The 17,107-nt window shown below is 40.4% G+C and overlaps 1 protein-coding gene across 1 annotated transcript in view; it reads right to left on the reverse strand.

Moving 5' to 3' along the window:
- Nucleotides 1-515: 515 nt before the first annotated feature.
- LOC139757345 (ionotropic receptor 21a-like) overlaps nucleotides 516-17,107 on the reverse strand; it is a 94,836-nt gene continuing 78,244 nt past the window's right edge. Inside the window, exons 9-10 of the mRNA XM_071677768.1 lie at nucleotides 2,410-2,640; nucleotides 516-572 (exon numbers count right to left, since the gene is read on the reverse strand). Of these exons, the coding sequence (XP_071533869.1) occupies nucleotides 516-572; nucleotides 2,410-2,640 (288 nt within the window). The remainder of the gene's footprint in view (nucleotides 573-2,409; nucleotides 2,641-17,107) is intronic.

Here is a 17,107-nt window from a genome sequence, read left to right on the forward strand (position 1 = left end):
TTTTATTTCCACACATCTCTCTTACCCTTACGTTACTTACTCGATCAAACCACCTCACACCACACATTGTCCTCAAACATCTCATTTCCAGCACATCCATCCTCCTGCGCACAACTCTATCCATAGCCCACGCCTCGCAACCATACAACATTGTTGGAACCACTATTCCTTCAAACATACCCATTTTTGCTTTCCGGGATAATGTTCTCGACTTCCACACATTTTTCAAGGCTCCCAAAATTTTCGCCCCCTCCCCCACCCTATGATCCACTTCCGCTTCCATGGTTCCATATATATATATTCTCTCAAGTCGTATACTCATATTACCATAGTCATTTCTGTGTTTCTGGCTTTTTCTGGCACCACAGCCTCGTATGGTGTTTTGTTTATGTTATGATAGTCTGGCATATATGTCCAAAAAGACAGAAAATCACGAAAATTTTGTTTGACCATCTAAATAAAATGACAAGTTTTAAAAGATGAAGTTGTCCTTCAAGCTTCATCTATACATAACATTATGCTTTATAGAGAATATCCTCTGTTTGAGAGGCATATGGTATCTTTAATATCATCTGTAATACATCACCAGTATACGAAACGCAGCCATATATGGAACATAACCTTAACACCATCGTCAAGTCTGAGGGGACATTCACCATTTCCTGTAGATCGACCCGATGAATGTTATGTTCAGCTCACAAAGAAGCTAATCCGGTTAACGAGGATAGCAATATCATTAGGGATGAGATCTTACTAGGTTCCATAACTCTGGTCACAATGTTCGGTATTCTTGCATCACGACGCCACTACGGCCCTAGTGCTCTATAGAAAGAATATGAGCAAAGGATCATAGAGAAATAGTAAAGGAAAATCCATAAGAATGAAGTAAACATTAAGGAAAAGCAATTTTGAAATAAAGTAAAAACAAAAAATAGTATTATTTAAAACTCGACCTCTAGTTTTTGGACTTGCAGAAACGAAAAGAAAAAAATGTATTGTGTATGGTTAGTTATATCAATTAGCTATTCTAATTAGCTAGTTAGTTCATCAATAACCTCCAGCTTGCACTCTACTTAGGGTTCCTCCAAGCACCAGTCACAACCACCAACCATATCTGACTCACTGGCTCCGGCGCTATCTTTATTTCCATGACAGTCTTTGATATAGCATTTCTATCCCTCTCGTTATATTCTTTATTCTACCTTTTCTCTGTATTCCCGTCACACTACCCATCATATTATGGTTCATAATGGTTGTATCGTCCCATCCCACTACCCATCATATTATGGTTCATAATGGTTGTATCGTCCCATCCCACTACCCATTATGTTATGGCTCATAATGGTCATATCGTCCCATCCCACTACCCATTATGTTATTGTTCATAATAGTTATATCGTCTCATCCCACTACTCATTATGTTATCGCTCATAATAGTCATATTTTCCCATCCCATTACCCATTATGTTATTGTGAATATTACTTACGAAGGATAATGTTTCTCGTCTGATCTGACGTGTCTGGCGCTGGTGGCTCAGCCTGGGTCGTTCTTTAGGAGCAGTACGATCTAGAGAGTTGATAACGTCACGTTGGGATCGTCAGTTTCTTGTAAGCAACATTGATTGTAAATGTTATGACACGCAAGTGTGACAAGTTTTACGTCATCAAGCTTCAAGGTTTATTGTTTTACGTCATCAACCTTCAAGGTTTATTGTGTTCCTTAATCATCAGACGTTGCTTTCACTGTGTCCTATGTGTGTCGTAATGTATATCATTTCTTGATGTTCCTCCTACGTATATGTAAGTCTCAGACGTACGGTGTATAACAGTACATGAAGTAGCTCCATCTTAATGTACACTGTAACAGTTTTCAGTGGCCATACACCGCCATAGTAACTATGGTATCTATGAGCTTTCTCATTTCAGTTATATATGTTGGATGACTCCTAGAGTCGCGTTATGAAAATGCCATTCAACTTCACAAAAGGATTTCTTAGTCTTTCTTCTTTTTAGTAGCATCTAGAAAAGCTATGATAATACAGTTCTAGCAATAAAAGCGACCGTTAACTTCACCTTCAGTGCATAGTAAAGAAGTGTTTAAGTTAGTTTGGTAAAAGTTTAGCGTAAAAATATAAAATATTTGCTTGTTTTATCATTTGATCAATCTGCTGAGATTTCTCGTTTAACCGAAGTATTGTGTCTTCCAAAATAAATTATTTTCCTCTCTATCTCAGGCAACCAAAACTAAGTCATTGGACTAAGAGTAATTACGGTACAAGTTCAGATATTGACACGAATGTTGGGCAAAGATCAAAGCAATTAGATAGAAAACTTGGACTCAACATTTATACTACCAATGAAAGTATTTTACGTTGCCAGATGTGATGGTAACACCTGCACGTCACTCACCTGCAGCTCTTTAGATATCCTTTTAACCTCTGGATTTGGACTATTTTGGAAATATACAATGAGCACGTCACCTATTCGCTCAGTGCCCCACTGCCATCCATCACGAGCCAGCAGGTCGTGGAAGGTGTTGATCTCAGCGTCCTTGTCCTGGACGATGAGGTGAGCCACCAGAGAGGAGCGGTAAGCCGTGTTCAGGATCAGGCATGACACAAGCAACAGTCCAGGCAACAGCTGCAGATGATATAACTTCTTAACCAAATCAACACTATCATGCACTCTCTCTCTCTCTCTCTCTCTCTCTCTCTCTCTCTCTCTCTCTCTCTCTCTCTCTCCTCTCTCTCTCTCTCTCTCTTCTTCTTTTCTCCTCTCTTTTTGTGAAAGTAACCGGGAAGACTGAGTACAGAATGGAAAAAGGTGAGAAAAATGGAAGTAAGGGGAGTGGGGAAAAGGAAAATGGGATGTATTTAGGGAATCAGTGAGGATTGCGCAAAAGATGCTTGTGGCATGAGAAAGAGTGGGAGGTGGTTGTTTAGAAGGGTAGGAGTGGTGGGATGAAGAAGAAGGGAGTATTAGTGAAAGAGAAGAGAGAGGCATTTGGACGATTTTTGCAGGGAAAAAATCATTGAGGGGGAAATGATAAAAGAAAGAGACAGGGGGTCAGAGAAAGGTGAAAAGAGGTGAAAAAAAGGGCAAATGAAGTTGGGGTGAGAGAGAAATCATAAATTTTAGGAGAATAAAAAGATTTTCGGGAAAGAGGTAAATAAATTGCGTAAAAGGAGCAAATGGGAAATCAGTGAAGGGCGCAAAGGGAGGGAATAACAAGTAGTGGGGATGTGAAAGGAGATGGAGTGAGTATTTTGAAAGGTTTGTGAATGTGTTTGATGATAGAGTGGAGATATAGGGTTTTTGGGTCGAGGTGGTGTGCAAAGTGAGGGGTTAGGGAAAATGATTTGGTAACAGAGAAGAGTAGTGAAAGCTTTGCGGAAGATGAAAGCCGCAAAGGCAGCAGTTTGATGGTATTTGCATGGAATTTATTAAAAAAGGGTGACTGTATTGTTGACTATTGGTAATTTTATTTAATTATTATAGACTCATGGTGAGTCCCTGAGGATTGGCGAATGCGGCATAGTGCCATTGTACAAAGGCAAAGGGATCAGAGTGAGTGCTCAAATTTACAGAGGTAAAGTTTTTTGATATTCCGGGTAAATTATAGGAGGGTATTGATTGAAGGTGAAGGCATGTACAAGCATCAGATCGGGGAAGAGCAGTGGGGGTATCAGAAAGTGGTAAGGATGGGGTGGATCAGGTTTTTTTGCTTTGAAGAATGTATGTGAGAAATACTTAGAAAAGCAAAATGGTTTGTATGTAGCATTTATGGTCGGAAAAGGGCATAGATAAGTTAAAGAGAGCTCTGAGGAAGGTATTAAGAAAAATATGGTGTGGGAGGAAAGTTGTTAGATGCATAAAAGTTTTTACGAGATGTAAGCATGTGTACGTGTAGGAAAAAAGAGGAAAAAGGATTGGTTCTCAGAATATTGTTGGCGCAGGGGGGTTTAATTCACCATGGTTGATTTAAATTTGTTTGGATGGGTTGTTAGGGAGGTAAATGCAAGATTTTGGAAAGAGGGGGCAAGTATGAAGTCTGTTGGGGTTTAGAACCATGGAAGCGGAAGTGGAGCACAGGTGGGGGAGGGGCGAAAATTCTGGGGCCTTGAAGAATGTGTGGAAGTCGAGAACATTATCTAGGAAAGCAAAAATGGTTATGTTTGAAGGAATAGTGGTTCCAACAATGTTGTATGGTTGCGAGGCGTGGGCTATGGATAGAGTTGTGCGCAGGAGGATGGATGTGCTGGAAATGAGATGTTTGAGGACAATGTGTTGTGTGAGGTGGTTTGATCGAGTGAGTAACGTAAGGGTAAGAGAGATGTGTGGAAATAAAAAGAGCGTGGTTGAGAGAGCAGAAGAGGGTGTTTTGAAGTGGTTTGGGCACATAGAGAGAATGAGTGAGGAAAGATTGACCAAGAGGATATATGTGTCGGAGGTGGAGGGAACGAGGAGAAGAGGGAGACCAAATTGGAGGTGGAAAGATGGAGTGAAAAAGATTTTGTGTGATCGGGGCCTGAACATGCAGGAGGGTGAAAGGAGGGCAAGGAATAGAGTGAATTGGAGCGATGTGGTATACCGGGGTTGACGTGCTGTCAGTGGATTGAATCAAGGCATATGAAGCGCCTGGGTAAACCATGGAAAGCTGTGTAGTAATGTATATTTGCGTGTGTGGGGGGTATGTATAAAACATGTGTATGGGGGGGGGGGGGTGGGGCCCATTTCTTTCGTCTGTTTCTTGGCTACCCCAAACGCGGGAGAAAAGCGAAAAAAGTATAATAAAAAATAAAAACAAATATATATATATATAATATATATATAATATATATATATATAATATATAATATATATATATAATATATATATATATTTTATATATATAATATATATATATATTATATATATATATATATATAAGCAAATGGATTTGTAAGTAAGCATTTATGGACTCTGGAGAAGGCATATGATAAGAGTTGATAGAGAAGCCCTGGGGAAGGAATTAAAGAATATATGGTGTGGAGGCAATTTTAAAAGGCAAAAATGAAAAAAAGTTTTTTATCGAGGGTGTAAGGCATGTGTACGTGTAGGAAGAGAGGAAAGTGATTGTTTCAGTGAATGTAGGTTTTGCCGGGAGGGGGGGGTGATTTCTCCATGGGTTTTTTAATTTGTTTATGGATGGGTTGTAAGGGAGGAAAATGCAAGAAATCCTGGAAAGAGGGGGCAAGTTTTGAAGTCTGTTGGGGATGAGAGAGCTTTGAAGTGAGTCATTTGTTGTTCGCGATGAACAGCGCTGGTGGCTGGGTTCATGTGAGAAACTGCAAAAAGCTGGACTGAGTTTGGTAAAGTGTGGGAAGAAGGGAAAATTGAGAGTAAAATGAATAAGAGCAAGGTTAATTAGGTACCCGAAGGGGTAGGGTTTAAGTCCAAATTGGAGGTGAGTTTGAATGGAGAAAAACTGGAGGAATAGAAGTGTTTTAGATATCTGGGAGTGATCTGTCAGCGGATGGAACCATGGACCCGGGAAATGGATCATAGGGGGGGGGAGGGGGGAAAATTTTGGGAGCCTTGAAAAATGTTGGAAGTCCCAGAACATTATCTCGGGAAAACGAAAATGGGTATGTTTGAGGGAATAGTGGTTCCAACAATGTTGTATGGTTGCGAGGCGTGGGCTATGGATAGAGATGTGCGCAGGAGGATGGATGTGCTGGAAATGAGATGTTTAAGGACAATGTGTGGTGTGAGGTGGTTTGATCGAGTAAGTAACGTAAGGGTAAGAGAGATGTGTGGAAATAAAAAGAGCGTGGTTGAGAGAGCAGAAGAGGGTGTTTTGAAATGGTTTGGGCACATGGAGAGAATGAGTGAGGAGAGATTGACCAAGAGGATATATGTGTCGGAGGTGGAGGGAACGAGGAGAAGAGGGAGACCAAATTGGAGGTGGAAAGATGGAGTGAAAAAGATTTTGTGTGATCGGGGCCTGAACATGCAAGAGGGTGAAAGGAGGGCAAGGAATAGAGTGAATTGGAGTCATGTGGTATACAGGGGTTGACGTGCTGTCAGTGGATTGAATCAAGGCATGTGAAGCGTCTGGGGTAAACCATGGGAAGCTGTGTAGGTATGTATATTTGCGTGTGTGGTCGTGTGTATGTACATGTGTATGGGGGGGGGGGGGGGGTTGGCCATTTCTTTCGTCTGTTTCCTTGCGCTACCTCGCAAACGCGGGAGACAGCGACAAAGTATAAAAAAAAAAAAAAAAAAAAAAAAAATATATATATATATATATATATATATATATATATATATATATATTATATATATATATATATATATATATATATATATATATATATATATATATATATATATATATATATATATATATATATATATATATATATATATATATATATAGGTGAGTAATGTAGCAGTTGAGGGAATAATTGGTATACATGGGGTGTTCAGTGTTGTAAATGGAAATGGTGAAGAGCTTGTAGATTTATGTGCTGAAAAAGGACTGATGATTGGGAATACCTGGTTTAAAAAGCGAGATATACATAAGTATACTTATGTAAGTAGGAGAGATGGCCAGAGAGCGTTATTGGATTACGTGTTAATTGACAGGCGCGCGAAAGAGAGACTTTTGGATGCTAATGTGCTGAGAGGTGCAACTGGAGGGATGTCTGATCATTATCTTGTGGAGGCTAAGGTGAAGATTTGTATGAGTTTTCAGAAAAGAAGAGTGAATGGTGGGGTGAAGATGGTGGTGAGAGTAAGTGAGCTTGGGAAGGAGACTTGTGTGAATAAGTACCAGGAGAGACTGAGTACAGAATGGGAAAAGGTGAGAACAATGGAAGAAAGGGGAGTGGGGGAGGAATGGGATGTATTTAGGGAATCAGTGATGGATTGCGCAAAAGATGCTTGTGGCATGAGAAGAGTGGGAGGTGAATTGATTAGAAAGGGTAGTGAGTGGTGGGATGAAGAAGTAAGAGTATTAGTGAAAGAGAAGAGAGAGGCATTTGGACGATTTTTGCAGGGGAAAAAATGCAATTGAGTGGGATATGTATAAAAGAAAGAGACAGGAGGTCAAGAGAAAGGTGCAAGAGGTGAAGAAAAAGGGCAAATGAGAGTTGGGGTGAGAGAGTATCATTAAATTTTAGAGAGAATAAAAAGATGTTCTGGAACGAGGTAAATAAAGTGCGTAAGACAAGGGAGCAAATGGGAACTTCAGTGAAGGGCGCAAATGGGGAGGTGATAACAAGTAGTGGTGATGTGAGAAGGAGATGGAGTGAGTATTTTGAAAGGTTTGTTGAATGTGTTTGATGATAGAGTGGCAGATATAGGGTGTTTTGGTCGAGGTGGTGTGCAAAGTGAGAGGGTTAGGGAAAATGATTTGGTAAACAGAGAAGAGGTAGTGAAAGCTTTGCGGAAGATGAAAGCCGGCAAGGCAGCAGGTTTGGATGGTATTGCAGTGGAATTTATTAAAAAAGGGTGTGACTGTATTGTTGACTGGTTGGTAAGTTTATTTAATATATGTATGACTCATGGTGAGGTGCCTGAGGATTGGCAGAATGCGTGCATAGTGCCATTGTACAAAGGCAAAGGGGATCAGAGTGAGTGCTCAAATTACAGAGGTATAAGTTTGTTGAGTATTCCTGGTAAATTATATGGGAGGGTATTGATTGAGAGGGTGAAGGCATGTACAGAGCATCAGATCGGGGAAGAGCAGTGTGGTTTCAGAAGTGGTAGAGGATGTGTGGATCAGGTGTTTGCTTTGAAGAATGTATGTGAGAAATACTTAGAAAAGCAAATGGATTTGTATGTAGCATTTATGGATCTGGAGAAGGCATATGATAGAGTTCATAGAGATGCTCTGTGGAAGGTATTAAGAATATATGGTGTGGGAGGAAAGTTGTTAGATGCAGTGAAAAGTTTTTATCGAGGATGTAAGGCATGTGTACGTGTAGGAAGAAAGGAAAGTGATTGGTTCTCAGTGAATATAGGTTTGCGGCAGGGGTGTGTGATGTCTCCATGGTTGTTTAATTTGTTTATGGATGGGGTTGTTAGGGAGGTAAATGCAAGAGTTTTGGAAAGAGGGGCAAGTATGAAGTCTGTTGGGGATGAGAACCATGGAAGCGGAAGTGGATCACAGGGTGGGGGAGGGGGCGAAAATTCTGGGGGCCTTGAAGAATGTGTGGAAGTCGAGAACATTATCTAGGAAAGCAAAAATGGTTATGTTTGAAGGAATAGTGGTTCCAACAATGTTGTATGGTTGCGAGGCGTGGGCTATGGATAGAGTTGTGCGCAGGAGGATGGATGTGCTGGAAATGAGATGTTTGAGGACAATGTGTTGTGTGAGGTGGTTTGATCGAGTGAGTAACGTAAGGGTAAGAGAGATGTGTGGAAATAAAAAGAGCGTGGTTGAGAGAGCAGAAGAGGGTGTTTTGAAGTGGTTTGGGCACATGGAGAGAATGAGTGAGGAAAGATTGACCAAGAGGATATATGTGTCGGAGGTGGAGGGAACGAGAAGAAGAGGGAGACCAAATTGGAGGTGGAAAGATGAAGTGAAAAAGATTTTGTGTGATCGGGGCCTAAACATGCAGGAGGGTGAAAGGAGGGCAAGGAATAGAGTGAATTGGAGCGATGTGGTATACCGGGGTTGACGTGCTGTCAGTGGATTGAATCAAGGCATATGAAGCGTCTGGGGTAAACTATGGAAAGCTGTGTAGGTATGTATATTTGCGTGTGTGGACGTATGTATAAACTTGTGTATGGGGGGTGGGGGGGTGGGGCCGTTTCTTTCGTCTGTTTCCTTGTGCTACCTCGCAAACGCGGGAGACAGCGACAAAGTATAATAAAAAATAAAACAAATATATATATATATATATATATATATATATATATATATATATATATATATATATATATATATATATATATATATATATATATATATATATATATATATATATATATATATAATATATATATATATATATATATATATTATATATATATATATATATATATATATATATATATATATATATATATATATATATATATATATATATATATATATATATATATATATATATATATATATATATATAGGTGAGTAATGTAGCAGTTGAGGGAATAATTGGTATACATGGGGTGTTCAGTGTTGTAAATGGAAATGGTGAAGAGCTTGTAGATTTATGTGCTGAAAAAGGACTGATGATTGGGAATACCTGGTTTAAAAAGCGAGATATACATAAGTATACTTATGTAAGTAGGAGAGATGGCCAGAGAGCGTTATTGGATTACGTGTTAATTGACAGGCGCGCGAAAGAGAGACTTTTGGATGCTAATGTGCTGAGAGGTGCAACTGGAGGGATGTCTGATCATTATCTTGTGGAGGCTAAGGTGAAGATTTGTATGAGTTTTCAGAAAAGAAGAGTGAATGGTGGGGTGAAGATGGTGGTGAGAGTAAGTGAGCTTGGGAAGGAGACTTGTGTGAATAAGTACCAGGAGAGACTGAGTACAGAATGGGAAAAGGTGAGAACAATGGAAGAAAGGGGAGTGGGGGAGGAATGGGATGTATTTAGGGAATCAGTGATGGATTGCGCAAAAGATGCTTGTGGCATGAGAAGAGTGGGAGGTGAATTGATTAGAAAGGGTAGTGAGTGGTGGGATGAAGAAGTAAGAGTATTAGTGAAAGAGAAGAGAGAGGCATTTGGACGATTTTTGCAGGGAAAAAATGCAATTGAGTGGGATATGTATAAAAGAAAGAGACAGGAGGTCAAGAGAAAGGTGCAAGAGGTGAAGAAAAAGGGCAAATGAGAGTTGGGGTGAGAGAGTATCATTAAATTTTAGAGAGAATAAAAAGATGTTCTGGAACGAGGTAAATAAAGTGCGTAAGACAAGGGAGCAAATGGGAACTTCAGTGAAGGGCGCAAATGGGGAGGTGATAACAAGTAGTGGTGATGTGAGAAGGAGATGGAGTGAGTATTTTGAAAGGTTTGTTGAATGTGTTTGATGATAGAGTGGCAGATATAGGGTGTTTTGGTCGAGGTGGTGTGCAAAGTGAGAGGGTTAGGGAAAATGATTTGGTAAACAGAGAAGAGGTAGTGAAAGCTTTGCGGAAGATGAAAGCCGGCAAGGCAGCAGGTTTGGATGGTATTGCAGTGGAATTTATTAAAAAAGGGTGTGACTGTTTTGTTGACTGGTTGGTAAGTTTATTTAATATATGTATGACTCATGGTGAGGTGCCTGAGGATTTGCAGAATGCGTGCATAGTGCCATTGTACAAAGGCAAAGGGGATCAGAGTGAGTGCTCAAATTACAGAGGTATAAGTTTGTTGAGTATTCCTGGTAAATTATATGGGAGGGTATTGATTGAGAGGGTGAAGGCATGTACAGAGCATCAGATCGGGGAAGAGCAGTGTGGTTTCAGAAGTGGTAGAGGATGTGTGGATCAGGTGTTTGCTTTGAAGAATGTATGTGAGAAATACTTAGAAAAGCAAATGGATTTGTATGTAGCATTTATGGATCTGGAGAAGGCATATGATAGAGTTCATAGAGATGCTCTGTGGAAGGTATTAAGAATATATGGTGTGGGAGGAAAGTTGTTAGATGCAGTGAAAAGTTTTTATCGAGGATGTAAGGCATGTGTACGTGTAGGAAGAAAGGAAAGTGATTGGTTCTCAGTGAATATAGGTTTGCGGCAGGGGTGTGTGATGTCTCCATGGTTGTTTAATTTGTTTATGGATGGGGTTGTTAGGGAGGTAAATGCAAGAGTTTTGGAAAGAGGGGCAAGTATGAAGTCTGTTGGGGATGAGAACCATGGAAGCGGAAGTGGATCACAGGGTGGGGGAGGGGGCGAAAATTCTGGGGGCCTTGAAGAATGTGTGGAAGTCGAGAACATTATCTAGGAAAGCAAAAATGGTTATGTTTGAAGGAATAGTGGTTCCAACAATGTTGTATGGTTGCGAGGCGTGGGCTATGGATAGAGTTGTGCGCAGGAGGATGGATGTGCTGGAAATGAGATGTTTGAGGACAATGTGTTGTGTGAGGTGGTTTGATCGAGTGAGTAACGTAAGGGTAAGAGAGATGTGTGGAAATAAAAAGAGCGTGGTTGAGAGAGCAGAAGAGGGTGTTTTGAAGTGGTTTGGGCACATGGAGAGAATGAGTGAGGAAAGATTGACCAAGAGGATATATGTGTCGGAGGTGGAGGGAACGAGAAGAAGAGGGAGACCAAATTGGAGGTGGAAAGATGAAGTGAAAAAGATTTTGTGTGATCGGGGCCTAAACATGCAGGAGGGTGAAAGGAGGGCAAGGAATAGAGTGAATTGGAGCGATGTGGTATACCGGGGTTGACGTGCTGTCAGTGGATTGAATCAAGGCATATGAAGCGTCTGGGGTAAACCATGGAAAGCTGTGTAGGTATGTATATTTGCGTGTATGGACGTATGTATAAACATGTGTATGGGGGGTGGGGGGGTTGGGCCATTTCTTTCGTCTGTTTCCTTGTGCTACCTCGCAAACGCGGGAGACAGCGACAAAGTATAATAAAAAATAAAACAAATATATATATATGTATATATATATATATATATATATATATATATATATATATATATATATATATATATATATATATATATATATATATATATATATATATATATATATATATATATATATATATATATATATATATATATATATATATATATATATAATATATATATATATATATATTATATATATATATATATATATATATATATATATATATATATATATATATATATATATATATATATATATATATATATATATATAGGTGAGTAATGTAGCAGTTGAGGGAATAATTGGTATACATGGGGTGTTCAGTGTTGTAAATGGAAATGGTGAAGAGCTTGTAGATTTATGTGCTGAAAAAGGACTGATGATTGGGAATACCTGGTTTAAAAAGCGAGATATACATAAGTATACTTATGTAAGTAGGAGAGATGGCCAGAGAGCGTTATTGGATTACGTGTTAATTGACAGGCGCGCGAAAGAGAGACTTTTGGATGCTAATGTGCTGAGAGGTGCAACTGGAGGGATGTCTGATCATTATCTTGTGGAGGCTAAGGTGAAGATTTGTATGAGTTTTCAGAAAAGAAGAGTGAATGGTGGGGTGAAGATGGTGGTGAGAGTAAGTGAGCTTGGGAAGGAGACTTGTGTGAATAAGTACCAGGAGAGACTGAGTACAGAATGGGAAAAGGTGAGAACAATGGAAGAAAGGGGAGTGGGGGAGGAATGGGATGTATTTAGGGAATCAGTGATGGATTGCGCAAAAGATGCTTGTGGCATGAGAAGAGTGGGAGGTGAATTGATTAGAAAGGGTAGTGAGTGGTGGGATGAAGAAGTAAGAGTATTAGTGAAAGAGAAGAGAGAGGCATTTGGACGATTTTTGCAGGGAAAAAATGCAATTTAGTGGGAGATGTATAAAAGAAAGAGATAGGAGGTCAAGAGAAAGGTGCAAGAGGTGAAAAAAAGGGCAAATGAGAGTTGGGGTGAGAGAGTATCATTAAATTTTAGGGAGAATAAAAAGATGTTCTGGAACGAGGTAAATAAAGTGCGTAAGACAAGGGAGCAAATGGGAACTTCAGTGAAGGGCGCAAATGGGGAGGTGATAACAAGTAGTGGTGATGTGAGAAGGAGATGGAGTGAGTATTTTGATGGTTTGTTGAATGTGTTTGATGATAGAGTGGAAGATATAGGGTGTTTTGGTCGAGGTGGTGTGCAAAGTGCGAGGGTTAGGGAAAATGAGTTGGTAAACAGAGAAGAGGTAGTAAAAGCTTTCCGGAAGATGAAAGCCGGCAAGGCAGCAGGGTTGGATGGTATTGCAGTGGAATTTATTAAAAAAGGGGGTGACTGTATTGTTGACTGGTTGGTAAGGTTATTTAATGTATGTATGACTCATGGTGAGGTGCCTGAGGATTGGCGGAATGCGTACATAGTGCCATTGTACAAAGGCAAAGGGGATAAGAGTGAGTGCTCAAATTACAGAGGTATAAGTTTGTTGAGTATTCCTGGCAAATTATATGGGAGGGTATTGATTGATAGGGTGAAGGCATGTACAGAGCATCAGATTTGGGAAGAGCAGTGTGGTTTCAGAAGTGGTAGAGGATGTGTGGATCCGGTGTTTGCTTTGAAGAATGTATGTGAGAAATACTTAGAAAAGCAAATGGATTTGTATGTAGCATTTATGGATCTGGAGAAGGCATATGATAGAGTTGATAGAGATGCTCTGTGGAAGGTATTAAGAATATATGGTGTGGGAGGAAAGTTGTTAGAAGCAGTGAAAAGTTTTTATCGAGGATGTAAGGCATGTGTACGTGTAGGAAGAGAGGAAAGTGATTGGTTCTCAGTGAATGTAGGTTTGCGGCAGGGGTGTGTGATGTCTCCATGGTTGTTTAATTTGTTTATGGATGGGGTTGTTAGGGAGTTGAATGCATGAGTTTTGGAAAGAGGGGCAAGTATGCAGTCTGTTGTGGATGAGAGAGCTTGGGAAGTGTGTCAGTTTTTGTTCGCTGATGATACAGCGCTGGTGGCTGATTCATGTGAGAAACTGTAGAAGCTGGTGACTGAGTTTGGTAAAGTGTGTGAAAGAAGAAAGTTAAGAGTAAATGTGAATAAGAGCAAGGTTATTAGGTACAGTAGGGTTGAGGGTCAATTCAATTGGGAGGTGAGTTTGAATGGAGAAAAACTGGAGGAAGTGAAGTGTTTTAGATATCTGGGAGTGGATCTGGCAACGGATGGAACCATGGAAGCGGAAGTGGATCGAAGGGTGGGTGTTAGGGGGCGAAAATTCTGGGAGCCTTGAAGAATGGTTCGAAGTCGAGAACATTATCTCGGAAAGCAAAAATGGGTATGTTTGAAGGAATAGTGGTTCCAACAATATTCTATGGATGCGAGGCGTGACTATGGATTGAGTTGTGCGAAGGAGGATGGATGTGCTGGAAATGAGATGTTTGAGGACAATGTGTGGTGTGAGGTGGTTTGATCGAGTAAGTAACGTAAGGGTAAGAGAGATGTGTGGAAATAAAAATAGCGTGGTTGAGAGAGCAGAAGAGGGTGTTTTGAAATGGTTTGGTCACATGGAGGGAATGAGTGAGGAAAGATTGACCAAGAGGATATATGTGTCGGAGGTGGAGGGAACGAGGAGAAGAGGGACACCAAATTGGAGGTGGAAAGATGGAGTGAAAATGATTTTGTGTGATCGGGGCCTGAACATGCAGAAGGGTGAAAGGAGGGCAAAGAATAGAATGGATTGGAGCGATGTGGTATACCGGGGTTGACGTGCTGTCAGTGGATTGAATCAAGGCATGTGTATGGGGGTGGGTTGTGCCATTTCTTTCGTCTGCTTCCTTTCGCTACCTCGCAAACGCGGGAGAAAGCAAAAAAAAAAAAAAAAAAAAAAAAAAAAAAATATATATATATATATATATATATATATATATATATATATATATATATATATATATATATGTATATATATATATATACATATATATATATATATATATATATATATATATATATATATATATATATATATATATATATTTTTTTTTTTTTTTTTTTATACTTTGTCGCTGTCTCCCGCGTTTGCGAGGTAGCGCGAGGAAACAGACGAAAGAAATGGCCCAACCCCCCTACACACGTACATACACACGTCCACACACGCAAATATACATACCTACACAGCTTTCCATGGTTTACCCCAGACGCTTCACATGCCTTGATTCAATCCACTGACAGCACGTCAACCCCTGTATACCACATCGCTCCAATTCACTCTATTCCTTGCCCTCCTTTCACCCTCCTGCATGTTCAGGCCCCGATCACACAAAATCTTTTTCACTCCATCTTTCCACCTCCAATTTGGTCTCCCTCTTCTCCTCGTTCCCTCCACCTCCGACACATATATCCTCTTGGTCAATCTTTCCTCACTCATTCTCTCCATGTGCCCAAACCATTTCAAAACACCCTCTTCTGCTCTCTCAACCACGCTCTTTTTATTTCCACACATCTCTCTTACCCTTACGTTACTTACTCGATCAAACCACCTCACACCACACATTGTCCTCAAACATCTCATTTCCAGCACATCCATCCTCCTGCGCACAACTCTATCCATAGCCCACGCCTCGCAACCATACAACATTGTTGGAACCACTATTCCTTCAAACATACCCATTTTTGCTTTCCGAGATAATGTTCTCGACTTCCACACATTTTCAAGGCTCCCAAAATTTTCGCCCCCTCCCCCATCCCTATGATCCACTTCCGCTTCCATGGTTCCATCCGCTGACAGATCCACTCCCAGATATCTAAAACACTTCACTTCCTCCAGTTTTTCTCCATTCAAACTCACCTCCCAATTGACTTGACCCTCAACCCTACTGTACCTAATAACCTTGCTCTTATTCACATTTACTCTTAACTTTCTTCTTCCACACACTTTACCAAACTCAGTCACCAGCTTCTGCAGTTTCTCACATGAATCAGCCACCAGCGCTGTATCATCAGCGAACAACAACTGACTCACTTCCCAAGCTCTCTCATCCCCAACAGACTTCATACTTGCCCCTCTTTCCAGGACTCTTGCATTTACCTCCTAACCAACCCCATCCATAAACAAATTAAACAAAAAAACCATGGAGACATCACACACCCCTGCCGCAAACCTACATCACTGAGAACCAATCACTTTCCTCTCTTCCTACACGTACACATGCCTTACATCCTCGATAAAAACTTTTCACTGCTTCTAACAATTGCCTCCCAAAATTTTAATATGGGTAAAACTGAAATTGATGGAGAGAGGTGGGGGATTATTGGTGCATATGCACCGGGGCATGGGGAGAAAGATCTTTGAGAGGCAAGTTTTTTGGGGAGCAGCTGAATGGGGTGTGTTAGGGGGTTTTGATGCAGAGACGGGTTATAGTGATGGTTGATTTGATGCAAGGTGAGTAATGTGGCAGGTTGAGGGAATAATTGGTATACATGGGGTTTCATTTTTTTAAGGAAAGGGTGAAGCTTGAGTTTTATGTTTGAAAAAGGAGGGGAATTTTTTGGGAATACATAATATTTAGAAAAGGAGATGGCCAGAAGCGTTATTTGGATTACTTTAATTGACGGCGGCGAAAGAGAGATTTTGGATTTTTAAGTGCTGAGGGTCAACGGGGGGATTCTGATCATTATCTTTTGGAGTGGTAAAAAATTTTATGGTTTTCAAAAAAGAAGATGAATGGGGGTGAAAAGGGTGGGAGGAAGTGAGTTTGGGAAGGAGATTGTAAATACCAGGAGAGACGGTACAGAAGGAAAAAAGGTAAAAATGGAAGAAGGGGGTGGGGGGGGGAATGGGTGTTTTTTAGGGAATCAGTGATGGATTGCGAAAAAGATGCTTGTGGCATGAGAAGAGTGGGGGGGGGTTTATTGAAAGGGTATAAGGGGGGGGGAGAAGAAAAAGAGTATTATAAAAGAGAAGAGAGAGGCATTTGGACGATTTTTGCAGGGAAAAAATGCAATTGAGTGGGAATGTATAAAAGAAGAGACAGGAGGTCAAGAGAAAGGTGCAAGAGGTGAAAAAAAGGGCAATGAGAGTTGGGGTGAGAGAGTACATTAAATTTTAGGGAGAAAAAAAAGATGTTCGGGAAAGGGAGGTAAATAAAGTGGGGTAAGACAAGGGAGCAAATGGGAAAACTTCAGTGAAGGGCGCAAATGGGGAGGTGATAACAAGTATGGTGATGTGAGAAGAGAGGAGTAAAGTATTTTGAAGGTTTGTTGAATGTGTTTGATGATAGAGTGGAGATTTAGGGTGTTTTGGTCGAGGTGGTGTGAAAAAGGTGAGAGGGTTAGGGAAAATGGTTTGGTAAACAGGAAGGTAGTAAAGGGCTTTGGGGAAAGATGAAAGCCGGCAAGGCAGCAAGGTTTGGATGGTATTGCAGTGGAATTTATTAAAAAGGGGGTGACTGTATTGTTGACTGGTTGGTGGGTTATTTAATGTATGTATGACTTGGTGAGGTGTGAGGATTGGCGGAATGCGAGCATAGTGCCA

This window comes from Panulirus ornatus, chromosome 25, assembly GCF_036320965.1.
Source record: "Panulirus ornatus isolate Po-2019 chromosome 25, ASM3632096v1, whole genome shotgun sequence".
Classification (NCBI taxonomy): Eukaryota; Metazoa; Arthropoda; class Malacostraca; order Decapoda; family Palinuridae; genus Panulirus; species Panulirus ornatus.